Consider the following 18478-nt stretch of genomic DNA (forward strand, 5'->3'; position numbering starts at 1 on the left):
GTGGTCTTGCCAGGTTGTTCTAACAGGTGGTCCTGTCAGGTGTTCCTGTCAGGTGGTACTGTCAAGTGGTCCTCTCAGGTGGTCCTGTCAGGTGCTTCTATCAGGTGGTCCTGTCAGGTGGTCCTGGCAGGTGGTCCTGTCAGATGGTCTTGGCAAGTGGTCCTGGCAGGTGGTTCTGTCAGGTGGTCCTGTCTGGTGGTCCTGTCATGTGGTCCTGGCAGGTGGTCTTGGCAGGTGGTCCTACCACTCCTATCACATACATCTGTGCAGTAACAGTCGTTTGGTTAAGAAAACAGCAACAAACGTGTCATACATCAGTGTGGTGGTTTCAGTGTCACTAATAAAAAATTATTTCACACGAATGACATTATTAAGCAAACTATGTTTTATGTAACTAAAAAAAGACTAAAAAGGAGGACATCTTCTTTGAAGAAGATGAAGTGGTAGAAACCAATTTGACAGTTTTAAATGACCAAACTGTCCCTTTAAGTGCTTGGGTGATCAGTCACAAGTTGTGCTGTGGTGATCATCCTTCAAACCTGTCAGACTTTTAGTCACATTTTTATCATTATATTTGTTTTTACTAAATATAAAAATCAGATGAACATGATCTAACAGCAATAATTTAATCCCAGCACACATTCTGCCCTAAATACTCTTCGAAGACCTTGAGGTCTTGTAGTCAAAAATGAGATTAGATTAGATTATCTGCAGGCTCATAATTAAAGTGACAGCTGCTAACTTTTCTGTGTTCATGTGAGGTTTCTGTGCTTCGTTGCTCTTGAAAAAACGTTGAATCTGTAAATGTTTGCAAGTCTTTTTAATTGTCTCTGTAAATGAATTCACCTTTAGTCTCTGCTCTTTGTTGATGTAACTGAGCATGACTTCTGCATGGAAATGATAGATACTGCAGTCACGTGACTGCGTGGGAGACAGATGCTTTTTAAGATCCGATGCTGGATTTAGCTGCTGTGGAGATCCTGCAGAGAGGCTCCAAAGGGACCACAGAGGACATGAAAACAATCAGACATGTGAAGATGCAGAGTGTTTGAACTGTGCGCCACAATGTTCCTCCCTGCTTTTCCTGGGCTGCGCTGTGAGGACCCTGGCTTTCTCACCATCAAGGTTCTTTGGATAAACTTTAAGCAAATATTTTTATCTCCTTGTGCTTGTAAAAGCCTGAGAGGAGAGCGAGTGTGAATGTGCACGCATGCATCAGTGTGTACGACTGACTGCATGTGACAAAACCAGCCAGAGAGCAGCAGTCAAGAGAAGTGTTAGGACACACAGTTGATATAAAATCCATATTTCACATACTTTGCGTGATTTTAAACATTCAAATGTTGAAATCTTTACTCGTTCAGAACATTACAGATAAGATAGAACTTTATTGATCCAGCAGGAAATTGTTGAAGCTTGTTGATTACTTTGAGCAATTTTTGAAAGTATTTAATCGGGTTTTTTCAGTCATGGGCCCTAAACTCAGAACAATCAGTACCCCCCACCCCACCCCAACATTAGACAGGCCACTTCACTTCCTGTTTTTAAATCTCTGATAAAAACACACCTGTTTTCACTGACTTTTAACAAAGTGGGATTTGATTTAGAATTTTATTGTTTTGTGATTTTATGTTTTTCTTTTGATGCTTTAAATTAATTTTTGTTTGTTTCTTTGAAATTACTGCCATTGTTTTTATTTTTATTTTTATTGTTACGCACTTTGGTGCTGTTTTTAAATGTGCTTTATAAATAAATTTGATCTGACTTGATTTTATATTATTTAAACTTTTTTTTTTTTTACATAGAAATAATCAGAAAATACTTAAAATTTGTTTAAAATAAACTTTCATCTCTTTAGAAGCTACTTAAACATAATTCCACCTAAAACAACATGGAAACTAAACAAATCACAAAAAATGGACTCTCACCAAACGATTCAGAATTTTGATGTCTGGTATGAAAGTTTTGGACAATTTGAAATTAATGTGTGTTGGGTGCTCCTGCCATGACATCGCAGGTCACATGACACAGGACTAGATGAAATATAAACAAACATCTGGTGGAGCTCCTTCTGTTTAGACCACATGTGGCTCTTCAGACCCTCTGAAGTGGCTCCAACTTTGACTAAAAACAACGTGAACCTAATTAATTTTAAATGAATGAACTGAGCTGGAAACAGTCATTTGAGCTGTTTCTGTCCAAAGAACTTGCAACATGTGCACATATGTCTGCAGCAGACACTAATAGGGGTGACTGTGTCTGAGTGGTTAGAGCAGTCGGCCTCCAATGCGAGAGTTGGGGGTTCAAATCCACCAGCAGTCACATGCTGAAGTGTCCCTGGGCAAGACACTGAACCCCTCATAGCCTCTGATGTGTGTCCCATCATTGTATAAATGTGATCTAAAAGCTCTGATTAGTCTCTTTAGAATGATTTGTTCAATTAGCTTTGTAGAGATCTAGTATAGAGCTGTATGAATGGGTAAATGAGGACACAGATTGTAGTGTAAAGTGCTTTGAGTATCTTGAAAAAAGATAGAAAGGTACTTTATAAGTACAGTCTATTTAATAATCCATGTCTTTCAGTGTGAAGCCAGTTTTTAGCAGAAATTAGCCAACATTTCTGTAAATGCACCATCATTTCAGGTCCACCATCAGCTGATTGTGGTCAAGTTTTCACTAAAATGTGTTCAAACTCTAGTCATCAGTTTTACAGTTGAAGTGATTTCTTAGCCTGCGTTTAAAATTTGTTTCTGCAACTTTACAGCATGCAGCACAATCTACAAATCCACACTGGAGCACATTTAAAGTAAAATGTTGTAAATGCATGCTTTGTTTATGTATTTTGCTAGATCTTAAGGTGCTAAAATATGGTGTTATAGCTTTCCTCCGATAAAAGATTTACCCCTTTAAGTGTAAAAGTGTTCTGGTTTTTACTTTATTCTGCAGCTAGTGCACGGTTGGTCTCAGTGTGGCCGCTCTGCATCATTCTAAGAAAGTGTTCCTTCTGTAGAAATACACATGTTGTTTCCTTTTACTTTAAACCTTAAAGTAAAAACTACAGCTGAAGAACATAAACTATCATTTGTTTGTGAATGTTTAGTATATTAAAATATAATACAGGTTGTTTTTTTAAGAGCCAAATAGATTTTTATGGTTTCTTGTGGATTTTATTTAGTAGGAAAGATGTTAAAAATTGCTTTTTTAAAATAAAGGTTGCAGACCCCTGACTTAGATCAACAACAACAACAACAACAACAACAACAACAACAACAATGTAAATGGATCCATTCAGGATTAGACGTTTGTTTAAAATGTGCTGTTCAAGAGGGGGGATCACACTAAAGTGAATATTCTGATTTCTTTGAATATTTTCTGACTAACTTTTTTAGGATGTAAAATATGTGTCTGTGTCGTGTTATAATTAGACTGAAAGGACTGTAAATTTAACATTTAAACCCAAATCTGTTTTGAACTAAATCTAGCTGATTACTTTGTTTGTGAATTGGTGCTCGATAGATAAACTGAATAGAAGTAAAAAATACTTCAGACTGCTACATCAGCGGTTTAAATTCGACTCTCACCAAATGACTCAGCAAGATACTTTTTATTTTATTTTAAACCTTTTGTTCACCATGTAAAGTTTCCATTTCTTGATTTCCCCTGCAATAATCTTCAGCTAAAACTTGAAGTATTTATTTTTCTAAACTTTCTTGTTCTTTGTGTGTCTTTAGGATTCAGAGCTGCAGATGTTTTCTGAATATCACAGATAAAGACTGAAAAATGAAAGATTTATTTACTTATCAACCAGTCATGAAATTAGCCTCTGAAAAATTATTAACTTGTACATTTTATACAAGCATGTTCTGCTTCTGCTCCATTATCTACATATCTACATTATACACACACATATATACACACACACATATATTGTGTGCCCAGGGACAAAGCCAAAACATGTGCACAGGAGAGGTGTTGTCACCAGACACACCGTCCATCTGTCCACACGTCTGTTCCTGCATGTTGTGAGCACGATAACTTGAAAAATAGTTTCATTATGGTGTGTGACTACATCTAGGTGTAAGAAAGGTTCCCTTTAAAAATTAGGTTGCCACATCAAAATACTTTGTATAAGATGGCCACCACTATTTATATAGTTAAACCAAACAACCTTAACATTTTAGAAAACTGCTTTCTAGTTTTTATGTTGTTAGAAAGCATTGTTTCTTCAAATGATTGGGGTGGCTGAAGATTAATCTATGGTGGCTGAGGCCACCATTGGCCACCCCCTGACTCAGCCATTGCACCTGGTGGTGGATTAAAAATTAACAAGTGAATAAATAACTACCTCTGCTTTTCTCCACAGTGTAACTCCCACTTGAATCCAACATTCAGTCAGCTCATCTGGACAGTTTCTTTTCTTTTTTTGGCTGAGACATTTCGTCCTTCATCCAAAGAACTTCTTCAGTCTGAGGAGCCACCAAACGAACTGAGTCCCACCACAAACAGCTCACTCCCATAGTGGGAAAAAAACAACAGTTTGCTGGTGATAAGATGGCCTCCGAGGCCTGCCCTCTCCCCCGTCAACTCCTCTGAGGCAGCCATGCCAAAGTGATTCAAAACACCAAAGTTCATGCTCAATAATCCAGGTATCCATCAGCGTTCAGTCAGGTCATCTGGACGGTTTCTTTTTTCTTTTTGGTACCCACTTGAATATCTAGCACCAAAAACATTCAGGTTTACTTTCATTTCCTGTTTAGTTCCAGTCCTGAAAAACACTCAGCTCTCAAACAAACATTCAATTTTCAAATCCCTCAGCGATGGGGGTGCACCGCTTGTTTGCTTTAGTTGTTAGAATGATAAGAAAATTGGCTGCTTGGCAGAGGTTTCTAAAGTAATACTAGATCTAAATGTCTGGTTTATGATTCAGTGATTAACCATAACATTATGTCCACCCACCTGGTATTTGTAGCTACCATTTAAACTGTCACGGCATGAACTGTCTAATCATCTGCCAAAATAACACTTGTCCATTGTTCCTTCTTTTAAAATATCATCTTCAAGGACAATAATCAGACCCACATACAGGACTGTCATGTGGAGGGTGGGTAAGTCCACTTTCCTTCAGTTCTGAGGGTTTTACTTATCAAGACAAAACAAAAGTGACCTGGTCTTTGACAGGTTTTAAAATGATTAAAATCTAACATCAAGTGTAAAAAAACAACAATAAAAAACCCCAGCTGATTTATCCATGTTGTTACTATTAAACAAAAATAAAGCCAATATGGAAAAGCTGCGTTTGAGTACCGACATATGAAAATATGAAATTCCACTAAATTGTTTCAGTGCTACTAAAATATTGGTCTAATAAAAACACTGAAAATTGCAGGTTGGTTGGGTTTGGTTGGAACACCAAGTCTTTACAATCTGTTTAGCTACCTAACCCAGCTGTTTTTTAATAAAACTGGAGTACAATGTTTTTTGTAGAAAAATAAACCAGTCCAGACCTGTTTTCCCTCCATCCTTTTGACGGAGCTCTAAAATGTCTACAAATAAAATGAATTCAGTTCTGTTGTATTTTAACAAGTTTAGGCAAGAAAAAGCACTACACAATGTTAAACAGAACGTTTCAGGTCTAACAACTTCACAATGAGCACAAATCAAATCCTGACTCGTCCTGACTTCTCTTTAATGCTTCATTCCATTACTTTTTTTTTTTTGCTTTGTTTTGTTTTTTGTTTTTTTGAATGTCCAGAGGACCAGATTGAACTTTCTTGGATTCATTTCATTGAGTTCTCAGATTCACTACAGGAGGCTCTGCCACAGATCCTCCAATCTTCCATGAAAAACCTGTCAGGTTTTTCTGAGACTGGAAGTGCTGCCCTGTAGATTTCTGACATAAATAAGCTGACGTCCCCCGACAACCCCTGAGGATGTCCCCCCCCCCCCCCCCCCTCCAATATAAACTACATTTTTAAGCAATATACTAGAAAGTAGAACTACAAAAAGCATAGTTCGCCAAATGATAGTTTGTTTTACACCTGGATGAAGTGAAACACCAAAATGGATGTTGGTACCTCACTTATTTTTCAAGTTTCATGCTCACAGCATACACAGATTGGCTGAGGGTATTCCCAGTTCCCCCTCTTTCCTTCCATGGCGGGGGACAAAAATAAATCTTATGGACATATTAACAAGAGTCACATAGATTTTTTTTAGGCCCTTTATGCTTCCTAGTTGTTATTATTGTTATGCAGAAGATCAACAGCCTAAAAATAATGAGATGTGACCAAATGTACCTGACAAATTGTCTAAGTTAAGAAAGATTAGGTCTGTTTGGAGAGCACCAACACCAAAGGTTAAAGTCTAACTAGAAAGTTCTTGCAAAAACTTTGACGGGGACTGTCAGGCTGCTGCCAATTGAAATTGTTGATTTGACATTATGTGGTAAAGGCTAAATTTCAGTGCTATTTGTGAAATGTGGACACCCCTCAATATGTTTGTTTTATTGTATGTTAAGCAATAGTTTGATCTTTAGTCTGTACTTAAACTAGGTGATATCCAAAACCTCAAGGTTACATTTTGTATGTAGTGGAATTTTTCACCACCAGAGGGCAGAACTTGTGGTGAGTTGTTTGTGAGTGCCTATAAAGAGAAGAAGAAAAACTAACTTTTTTTTTTTGGTTGGTGTGAAAGCTATGTGCCATGTGGTGAGGCAATAAAACCACCTAAAAATCACCAGACGTCCTCCTTCATCTTAGAAAGTACAACAATTACTGTGTTGGGGTTTGCTCTCAGGTTCCAGTATACCAAATTACAGCTGAATAGCTCTAAAAATGGCTGAGTTATCATATTTTTTACTTTTTAGCTAAGGTGGCCATCTTGGATTTTTTAAAATTTGTATTCAGTATGTGATAGGTCTTGTTCTCAGCTACCACAACCAATGTTCAGCTGAATCACTCAAAAAAATGCCCAAGATATGGTGTTTTTCTCTTTTAGCTAAAGCGGCCATCTTGGATTTTTGATTTGGATTCAGTGTGTGATAGAGAACATTCTCAGCTGTAACCTCACCAAATTTCAGCTCTGTATGTGTAAAAATGGCTGAGTTAAAAACCATTTAAATGTAGCATTGGTGGCCATCTTGGATTTTTGATTTTGATACAACACTTAATAGGAAACATTTTCAGGTATCACCACACCAAGTTTCAGCTCAATATCACTAAAATTGACCGGTTTATCCTTCTTTGCTTAGGCGACCATCTTGGATTTTTGATTTTCAGTCAGAGTCTATTAGGGATCATTCTCAGCTACCAATACGCCAATTTTCAGTTCATTATCTTTAAAAATGGCTGAGTTATAATATTTTTTCTCTTTTAGCTAAGGCAGCCATCTTGGATATTTGATTTTCATTAGGAATATACAGGTCCTTCTAAAAAAAATAGCATATTATGATAAAGGTCATTATTTTCCATAATGTAATGATAAAAATGAAACTTTCATATATTTCAGATTCATTGCACACCAACTGAAATATTTCAGGTCTTTAATTGTTTTAATACTGATGATTATGGCATACAGCTCATGAAAACCCAAAATGCCTGTCCCAAAAAATTAGCATATTTCATCCCACCAATGAAAGACAAGTGTTTTTAATACAAAAAACGCCAACCTTCAAATAATCATGTTCAGTTATGCACTCAATACTTGGTCGGGAATCCTTTTGCATGAATGACTGCTTCAATGCGGCGTGGCATGGAGGCAATCAGCCTGTGGCACTGCTGAGGCGTTATGGAGGCCCAGGATGCTTCGATAGCGGCCTTAAGCTCATCCAGAGTGTTGGGTCTTGCGTCTCTCAACTTTCTCTTCACAATATCTCACAGGTTCTCTATGGGGTTCAGGTCAGGAGAGTTGGCAGGCCAATTGAGCACAGTAATACCATGGTCAGTAAACCATTTACCAGTGGTTTTGGCACTGTGAGCAGGTGCCAGGTCGTGCTGAAAAATGAAATCTTCATCTCCATAAAGCTTTTCAGCAGATGGAAGCATGAAGTGCTCCAAAATCTCCTGATAGCTAGCTGCATTGACCCTGCCCTTGATAAAACACAGTGGACCAACACCAGCAGCGGACATGGCACCCCAGACCATCACTGACTGTGGGTGCTTCACACTGGACTTCTGGCATCTTGGCATTAGTCTTCCTCCAGACTCTGGCACCTTGATTTCCGAATGACATGCAAAATCTGCTTTCATCCGAAAAAAGTACTTTGGACCACTGAGCAACAGTCCAGTGCTGCTTTTCTGTAGCCCAGGTCAGGCGCTTCTGCCGCCGTTTCTGGTTCAAAAGTGGCTTGACCTGGGGAATGCGGCACCTGTAGCCCATTTCCTGCACATGCCTGTGCACAGTGGCTCTGGATGTTTCTACTCCAGACTCAGTCCACTGCTTCCGCAGGTCCCCCAAGGTCTGGAATTGGCCCTTCTCCACAATCCTCCTCAGGGTTCGGTCACCTCTTCTCGTTGTGCAGCGTTTTCTGCCACACTTTTCCCTTCCCACAGACTTCCCACTGAGGTGCCTTGATACAGCACTCTGGGAACAGCCTATTCGTTCAGCAATTTCTTTCTGTGTCTTACCCTCTTGCTTGAGGGTGTCAATGATGGCCTTCTGGACAGCAGTCAGGTCGGCAGTCTTACCCATGATTGTGGTTTTGAGTAATGAACAAGGCTGGGAGTTTTTAAAAGCCTCAGGAATCTTTTGCAGGTGTTTAGAGTTACGTCGTTGATTCAGATGGTTAGGTTAATAGCTTGTTTAGAGAACCTTTTCATGATATGCTAATTTTTTGGGACAGGCATTTTGGGTTTTCATGAGCTGTATGCCATAATCATCAGTATTAAAACAATTAAAGACCTGAAATATTTCAGTTGGTGTGCAATGAATCTGAAATATATGAAAGTTTCATTTTTATCATTACATTATGGAAAATAATGACCTTTATCACAATATGCTAACTTTTTGAGAAGGACCTGTATTACAACTCGCTCTCAGCTACAACCATACTAAATTTCAGCTCAATATGTCAAAGGATGACCCAGTTACAGTTAATTTTGTGTTTGCTGAGGTAGCTGTAGCAGCCATCTTGAATCAAATTGGCTCCAAACATTAATCAGTTCTCAACATTTATATGATGATTACTTTCTGTGAGTTTCAAACAAATCCAACAGTGAGTTTCTGTTTTCTTCAGGGACATCTACACTCGAGTCATGTGACTTGACAGCAGCAGTTTGTGTGAGGAGTGTTCTTATTCATTTCCTATGGGGAAATATGGCGTCTTTGTTAGCAAAATACATTGCCATGGTAACTCCGATTGCCAATAAAAATAATAGCTCCCTTCTCGAGATCGAGTTGGTCATTTTGTTATAACTTTTGTGGGGGTACACATTGCGGTTTGAGCCGTATTAACGGTGATAGAGAAACACATATCAAGTGTAGTATAATAAGTGGCCCGTCACCAACTAGTCCCTGGAGTTGGTAAATATGGCGTCTTTGTTAGCAAAATATGTCGCCATGATAACTCTGATTGCCAATAAAAGTAATAGCCCTAATCATTTTGATACAACTTTTGTGTGGGTCCATGTTGCAGTTCGGGCTGCATTAACAGATATACAAATCAAGACACTCTTACGAGGTGTAGAATAACAGGTGCCTGCCATGTGTTGCATGGAGGCAGTGCATTGATCTCCTATGCATTTCAGTGGCAGTCCCCAATTATGTAAAAGTCTATCTAAACTACTGTTGTTCCAGTTTCACTTTGAACAGGGATGAAATATTCAGAGCAAACAGAGACTTGAAATTGTCACAAAAAGAGCTCACTACCATGGGAAACAGTGAAATCCTCTTTTACAAATGACTCTTTTTTGCAGAGATGATAGATGAAACGATGGTCATAAAAATGTGTTTCTCAAACGGTAAGAGCCGAGGCCCCGGCACCACATCAGAACAGCCTGCCCACTGCATCAGTGCTCTCCTCTCTAGGTATATGGCTCTCATCGCTATGGCAACCAGTGCACAATGTATTCAGAGCCCAGAAACCAGCACCAGTGTAGGCTGACAAAAACAGGTTGCTTTTATATTACCTTTTTTTATTATTATATAACAACAGCAAGAGGATTGTTCAAGCTCTTTATTAAATTGTATCAGCTGAGGTTGCACAACATGTCAGCTGTCTCACTTGTGCTCATGCTAACAGTCATACATGCCACATATGGTGTCAGTAAGTAAAGGTGTCTATATGAAAACTCTAATTCTAGGGAGATTCACTCTGAATTAAGTTGAGCTTTACAGAAAATATGTGACCGACATATGATAAAAGTGAGAAGTTCAGCTTTTGTTATTAAAACTAGAAACAATCAACTTAAATGGTGCTTAAGATATAAAAACAATTGTGATGACAAGTAGGCCTTTCAGCATGTCTTATGTCTGTCATACTGACTGCAGCTCTGCACAAAGTGAGGGGTACCAACATCCTGTGCTTGTCTAATTAACACTCACATCCCACTCAGCCTTGGTGACTTGACCTGCTCCATCTGACTGCCATGACCACATATCCCTAATCTGCTTCTGATTCAAAAGACACTTCTTCAACCACTTCTGCTCTGTGCTTTGCTTAACTGTTTGACGCCAAATTCCAGATCGTAAATTGATGGATTACTGGTTTACAATTTTAAAATTTCAGTCAACAAAAAGAGGATTAAGTTTTTGTTATGTGCTTGATTAAATTCCAGGAGTTTACATAAATGAACCAAACACTTGCTGCTCTACAGTGATTTGCTTTATTGCATGTTTGATTGTTGTCAGACATTTATTTTTAATATGTAGCGTCCAAAATAACGAGTATACATTTCAAGTCCCTGACCTGCCTCTGAATGGAAACAGGAACGCTGTCCCACCTGTTCTTTGATCTCCTGAAGTTTGTTGCTTTGCTCCCGGATGTCGTGGAGGAGCTGCAGCGCCTTATCGTCCTCCTGTGTCACTTCCATACGTGCTTGTTCTAAACTGCGCTTAAGACTCTGAAACCGAGACAGGCACATTTGTTTGGTACACACAGGATGAAACAGCACCGAAACCATGAAACATGCAGCTGTAACGTTGTGAAGTTTTTTAATAAAGTATGAAGCAAATTCACTTTGTGGTCATTTTGATGTCTACTGAACTATCCAGTCATCAATTAACTGTTATCTGTATCCGCTTGTTCCTTTCTGGGTCACTGGTGCCCATGTTCAGCAGTCACTGTGTGAGAAGCGGGGTACACCCTGGACAGGTCTCCAGTCCATCAAAGGAACACATAGAGACAAACGAGACAAACAACCCTTCACTCTCTCACTCACACCATGAGACAATTTAGAGCATGTACAAGCGTGGGACGGGCGCGCAAGCATTCGTGAAGGTGACTGGGTGAAGTCGCCAGAGCTCCCGCGGTCGCCGTAAGGCCGGAGCAGGAGCCCTGCTGTGAGGGCCTTCAATGCTGCTTGCAGCTTTAATTTTTACTTGGAATGCTCCCTCTTTGACACCCCTGACCTAATCAGGATGATCCTGTGATAGAAGACAAATAATAAGTTGGTCTGACTTGATTTAAATTACAAACAGTATTAGCTGGAGGATGTGGGCGTGGCGGCGAGGCAGCGAGGCGAATTCAGAAGTGACGCAGTTGCAATACGTTTGGCTCTGAATTGAAAAGATTTGAGCCGAGGTACACAAAAATGACTATGATCAATCATTATCCACCCCTTGAACAAGAATCCATAAAAAGTGGCCAATAGCCTCCACAGCGCCCCCTACATTATTCCTACAGTTATATCTCAGTGATACATCATCCGATCTGCACCTGATTTATTGTGTGTCATCAGTGAGCATTTCTACACTATTGGTATTGTTTTTTAACATTGGACTCCGGTGCGCCCCCTAGATTATTCCAGCAGTTATATCTAGGAAATACATAATCCAATCTGCACCAGATTTTTTGTGCATAATCAGTGAGCACTTATATAGACATTGGTATGCTTCTATAACATTTGACTTGAGTGCGCCCCCTACATTAATCCAACAGTTATATTTCAGTGATACATCATCTGATCTGAGCCAAATTTTTTGGAGGGATCAGTGAGCACTTGTATACACATTGGTAATGTTCTTTAACATTTGACTCCAGTCCGCCCCCTAGATTATTCCAACAGTCATATCTCAGTAATACATCATCCGATCTGAGCCAAATTTTTTGTGCATCATCAGTGACTAGTTGCAGCACGGTGGCGCAACTGGTAGAGCTGCTGCCTCTCAGCGAGCAGTTCCTTGGTTCAAACCCCGGTCCAGGGGCCTTTCTGGGTGGAGTTTGCATGTTCTCTCCGTGCATGCGTGGGTTTTCTCCGGGTACTCCGGTTTCCTCCCACAGACCAAAAACATGCATGTTAGGCTGATTGGTAACTCTAAATTGTCCCTAGGTGTGAGTGAGAGAGTGAATGGTTGTTTGTCTCGTTTGGCTCTATGTGTCCCTGTGATGGACTTGCGACCTCTCCAGGGTGTACCCGGCCCCTCGCACAGTGATTGCTGGACATGGGCACCAGCGACCCCCGTGACCCAAAATGGAACAAGCGGGTAAAGATAATGGATGGATGGACAGTAAGTACTTCTAGACACATTTGTATTGTTGTTTAACTTTTGACTCCAGTGCACCCCCTAGATTATTCCAAAAATTATATCTCAGTGATACATCATCTTATCTGCACCTGATTTTTTTTGGCTTCATCAGTGAGCACTTCTAGACACATTGGCATTGTTGATTCATGACATCACTTAAGACCCACCCACTCAGAGAAGAAACTTGATTATTAGGTGACTCTTACAGCTTAGCCCTGTGTAAGATATGATTGAAACTGTAACGGTTGATTACCACATGACATGTTGAAAAGCATAAAGGAAGTGTTCGTCAAATATTCTAAACAAAACAGGAATTCACAATAACTCCTGTCTGGAAGGTCGGATTTCATGTATACTTGTAAGACCTGGAGCTGGACTAGTACAGACATGAACGGATGGTGATGTCAAAGATTCAGGAAATGTGCCTCGTGGTGAACATGTGCGGGATTGGCACGAGAGCATTCGCGATGGCGACTGGGTGGAGTGGCTGGAGCTCCCGTGGTCAAGGTATGGCCGAAGCGGTGCTTTGCTGCGAGGGCCTTCAATGCTGCTTGCCGCTTTAATTTTACTTCTTGACGAGAAGCGGCAGCTCTACTAACTGTGTCATTGTGCTGCTCTCTACTGAACAAGATTTCTTCTAATGTTTTCTCTCCCAGTGTTGCACATGTGCATTATGAATAATTATCATCATCTATGGTGTCTTCTTTGGAACTACAAATCAACTCACGCTGCATTCGGTGATGTAAGTTGCCAAGTCCTGCTCCAAGATGGTCCTCTGAGTCTCTGAGGCCTTCAACTCGATGTCTTTTTGCTGCAGCACTGACTCAAGGTCAGACATTTTGCTTTGGACCAATGATATCTCCTGCTCAACCTGGTAAAAAGGACACATAGTGGATAAAATTTTCTGACTGGAATAAATAATATATATCTAATAAATTTCTGGGCAAACACATAAATAAAACCAGCATTTCTTAAAGGAATTCATGCCAAAGCTAAACAAAGATCTTTGAGATCAGAGTTTGAATTTGAGATGTCACTCAGCTACGACACACCATCCAATGATTATTTTATTTTAAAAGGATCCAGTAGTTCATAAAATATTCAGAAAATTAGCTAGTGCTGTAAAATGCTGGTGAAGGCAACAGGATTTATTTATATTTTTAAAGGCGTTTCACTTCTGATGCACATTCTTCATTCAAGCTGAAAATTGTGGCATTCTAAGCTTTTAAACTTTTATGAGTTGCTTTTTTGGGGGTTATGCTGAACTCTGTGATACTCTGGTTTCCTTCCACAGACTAAAAGTATGCATGTTAGGCTGACTGGCACCTCTAAATTGTCCCTAGGTGTGAGTGAGAGAATGAATGGTTGTTTGTTTAATTTGTCTTTATGTGTCCCTGTGATGGACAGGAGACCTGTCCAGGGTGTCCCCTGCCTCTTGCATAGCGACTGCTGGATATTGGCACCAGTGACACTTGTGACACAAAAAGAAAGAAGCAGGTACGTTATAGTGATGGATGGATGGATGGATGGACGGACGGACGGACTCTTTGAGTTCAGCTTGCAAAAAGCAATTTGAACTCACATGCAAATCACTCTCCCTCCCCTTGCTCTTGGGTGGTTGGTAAGGTCCGTAGGAAGCAGCTCACTACAATTTAAGACTGAATTCTTTCAGCTTTGCCCTTCTTCAGAGGTTGCCACAGTAAAAAAACATGTGAAAGATTTGGCAATTGTTTTACACCAGATACCATTACTGACTAAATCTGGGTTCAAACCTACAACCTCAGGATCATAAGACCTCGGCATTGACCACCAAGTTACTGCAGCTCATTGAAGTTCCTAAGACTAATTGTATAAATGTGACTGAGCTGCAATAAGAAAACAAAGTTTTGATACCTCTTGTAGCTTCACTGCTTGAACACCTGAATAGATTTGGAATCTGTGGACTCATGGGAGCATGTGTGACATATGCCAGGAGTATTATTGGGAGATTTTCTGTTGTTGTACTAAATGACTTTGAAGGATTGAAAAGTTTAAAGAAATGTGTGGGGCAATCACGCACATTGACGGCCCATCAAAATGTGGCCAAATAAGAAAAGAGCTGTGCAACTGAAATCATCTTACAGGTAAAGGACTGTGTTTGTCTTACATGAAGTAGACATAGGAATTTCTGAGCATAAGACCAGTCTTGTCCCTAAAGACAGTGTATGTTACAAACTGTGACAAAAACAACTTAAGACTTACATAAATGGAAGGTATAAAAAAGATCTTAGCTAGTCTGGGAGAGGGGGTTCTTTTGGTCTTGTGCTGTTCAGAGTTTAACAGTATTTTATAATAAACCCTGGCTTTTTGCTGCCATCACAGATCTTAATGTTTTGTGGTTCCTTGTTTAAAGTTTAAAGTTCAATGTAGTAAGCTACCACATTTTGGTGCCCAACATGGGACTAGAACCCATGACCCTGAGATTAAGAGTCTCATACTCTACCAACTGAGCTAGCCGGCCTGTAAATAGCCATTACAACGTGAGGAGAACTGAAGACCAGAGGACATCAGGGTTCACAGTACAGTCACAAACAATCACAATACTTAGTGGACAATACAATACAAGCAACAGACAGTTATATACATAAAAACCCCAAGGGTCATGACTGGGATGGGAACAAGTGCTGTAAATAACCACAACACACATTCCACCAGCTTACTCCAAAGTGGAACATCTTAGCACCAACATAACTGGTTTGTTCCACTTTGGAGTAAGCTGTTGGGGGAAGAATCAATTTTGTGTTGTGTGTTTCCTTGACTGATGAAGTCTTCCGGATAGAAGGTGAAACGTTTCAGCACAAAAAAAGAAACTGTCCAGATGACCTGACTGAAAAATGTTGTATTTTCATAATAGTTTCATTTATATTGTGAACAAACATGCTCCTTTTCGTCAGTTCAGAATAAAGGGACGAGACAACCCCTGGTTTACTCCAGAGCTAGCTGACCTCCTGCACAGGAGAGATCATCTTTGGGCCACAGCGAGAAAATCTGACTCAGACACTGATTGGTTGAGTTTTTGGCAGATGAGGAATAAATACACAACTGCTGTCAAAGCAGCAAAACATAACTATTTCTTATCTCAGACCTCCAAAAATCTAAATGACCCTCACAGATTCTGGAAAACCATCAAATCTCTCTCAGGCACCCCCCAATCATCTGACCTCCCATCACAACTTCTCATTAACTTTGTTCCTGTGTCAAATAAGCTTGAGATCCTGAACTGTTTCAACAAACATTTTGTTGCTTCTAGTTCTTTATTTGACACAGTTACTAATGGAAAATCAGCCACTTCACTTAATAACCAAACTTCTACAAATCAAATCCCTCCTATAAGTCAATCCTCAGTTAATCATAGCTTCTCTTTTTCTCCGTTCTCAGTTAATGAGGTAAATAGACTGTTTAAAGGTCTTGATCCTAAAAAATCTGCAGGACCAGATGAACTTCCACCTTATTTCTTAAGGCTGGCTGCTCATATCATCGCAGTCTCTGTGTACCACATCTTTAATCTCTCCATAAGACAAAACTCCATTCCAGTTGCTTGGAAAACAGTTTTTGTTCTTCCTTTGCTGAAGGGAGGTGACCCCACCTCACTGAACAACTATCGACCAATCTCTAAACTCTGCATTTTAGCCAAGGTTCTAGAAAAACTGATAAACTCTCAAATCAAAAATTACCTGGACTCATTTACTCCACATCAATCTGGTTTCAGGAAACAACACAGCACAACCACTGCTTCACTGAAGGTTCTTAATGACGTTGTTGAAGCACTGGATGCTAAGGATTATTGTGCTGCACTTTTCTTAGACCTGTCTAAAGCTTTTGACACTGTGGATCATAACATCTTGTGTCATAAACTCTCAGAAATCGGTTTCTCAGAACACACTATTGGTTGGTTCTCTAACTATCTCTCAGACCAGAGGCAATGTGTTCAACATAATGGTACTTCCTCCAGTTATTTAACAGTCAACAATGGTGTACGACAAGGCTCAGTCTTAGGACCCACCCTCTTTACAATCTACATACATAATGTAGGTAAAAACATCCCTGATGCATCCTTACATTTCTATGCTGATGACACAGTTGTTTATTGTGTAGCTAAAACTGTTGCTAAGGCTTTCCAGCTTTTGCAATCTGCATTTGACATCATCCAGACACAGATTTGTTCCGCCTCAAACTTGTCCTAAATGCTGACAAAACCAAAGGGATGCTTTTTTCAAACAGGAAGTCGGTCCCAGCAGTTCTTCCTCAGATTTTATCCTCAAATGGTGTCCCCATTGAGTTTGTTGATTCCCATAAATATTTGGGTATCTTGGTCGACTCGCATCTCTCTTTTAAGCTCCACATGGAAAACCTAGTAAAAAATGAAAGTTAAACTGGGTTTCTTTTTCAGAAACAGATCCTGTCTAACTCTGAATGCTAGGAAATGCATTGTAACTGTGACTTTCCTTTCCTTCATTGATTATGGTGACATTTACATGAATGCTCCTACAAGAACCCTGCAGATGTTGGATGCTGTCTATCATGGTGCACTAAGATTCATAACTGGCTGTGATTATCGTACCCACCACTGCACCCTGTATTCACTGGTTAACTGGACATCATTAACTTCATGCAGACTCTCTCACTGGTACATTTTCATCTTTAAATCACTTCTTGGTCTGCTGCCTTCATACATCTCCTCCTACATGTCTCTGCATGAGTGCAGCTACAGCGTGCGCTCTCAGGACATTATTACCTGCAGTGTTCCCTCAATGAGGACTGAACTAGGCAAAAGGGCCTTCTCCTACTCCGCTCCTGTTTCCTGGAATATCTTGCAAAAAGATTTGAAGCTCTTGACCTTGACTTCTCTATGTGGCTTTAAGAATCTGTTGGACTTGTGGCAAGGACCAATGCAGACATGTTCTGTTTTTAGTTTTCTACATTTGCCTTATAATCTAGCTGTTTTTGCTACTTTTTTGCCATCTTATTTTAATTTGTAAAAAAAATAAAGTCCATATGCCTTTTTATAATTGTCTATTGTCGCTGTTGTCCATTGTTGTCATCTTTCTTTGTTGAAATCAGGTCTCTCTTGTAATTGAGTCCTCGAGGCTCAATGGGATTTACCTTTCTAAATAAAGACTGAATGAATTAAAAAACAGGTGAGGTTAGGCAGGAATTCCCATGAACTACAGTGTTTGCAGCTGGCATTGTGATCTATGGTGAGAGCAGAAAACAGGTGGAAGAAAACTTGGAAAGGTGGAAGTATGCACTTGAGAGAAGAGGAATGAAAGTCAGCCGTAGTAAGACAGCATACATGTGTAAATGTGAGGGAGGCCGGTGGAACAGTCAGACTACAAAGAGCAGAGGTCACAAAGGTGCAGGACTTCAAGTACTGAGGTCCACTGTCCAGGAAAATGGGGTGTGGTAAAGAGGTGAAAAAGAGAGTCCAGGAAGGATGGAGTGGATGGAGAAAAGCTTCTGGAGTGATTTGTGACAAAAAGGTGGTAGCAAAGGTCAAAGGAAAGGTTGAGGTTCTCCAAAGGAGGGACATGAATGGAAGATCATCAGAGGAACAGCACATGTTGAACATCTGGGAGATAAAGTTAGAGAGGCCAGACTGAGATGGTTTGGATATGTCCAGAGGAGGGACAGTGGGTATATTGGTAGAAGGATGTTAGAAATGCAGTTGCCAGGAAAAAGACAAAGAGGAGATATATGGATGCAGTTAGAAAGGACATGGATGTAGTTGGAGTGAGGACAGAGGATGCAGAGGACAGAG

The 18478-nt window shown here is 40.0% G+C and overlaps 1 protein-coding gene and 1 non-coding gene across 2 annotated transcripts in view; both read right to left on the reverse strand.

The window, feature by feature from the left end:
- Positions 1-178: 178 nt before the first annotated feature.
- The window catches only part of LOC119413677 (citron Rho-interacting kinase-like), a 34779-nt gene continuing 16479 nt past the window's right edge, over positions 179-18478 (reverse strand). Inside the window, exons 3-5 of the mRNA XM_037680731.1 lie at positions 13409-13552; positions 10938-11057; positions 179-262 (exon numbers count right to left, since the gene is read on the reverse strand). Of these exons, the coding sequence (XP_037536659.1) occupies positions 179-262; positions 10938-11057; positions 13409-13552 (348 nt within the window). The remainder of the gene's footprint in view (positions 263-10937; positions 11058-13408; positions 13553-18478) is intronic.
- trnak-cuu lies at positions 15109-15181 on the reverse strand. The gene has a single exon. It is a non-coding gene; the product is annotated as a tRNA-Lys (tRNA).

Source organism: Nematolebias whitei, chromosome 8 (assembly GCF_014905685.2).
Source record: "Nematolebias whitei isolate Nwh7 chromosome 8, NemWhi1, whole genome shotgun sequence".
Lineage (NCBI taxonomy): Eukaryota > Metazoa > Chordata > Actinopteri > Cyprinodontiformes > Rivulidae > Nematolebias > Nematolebias whitei.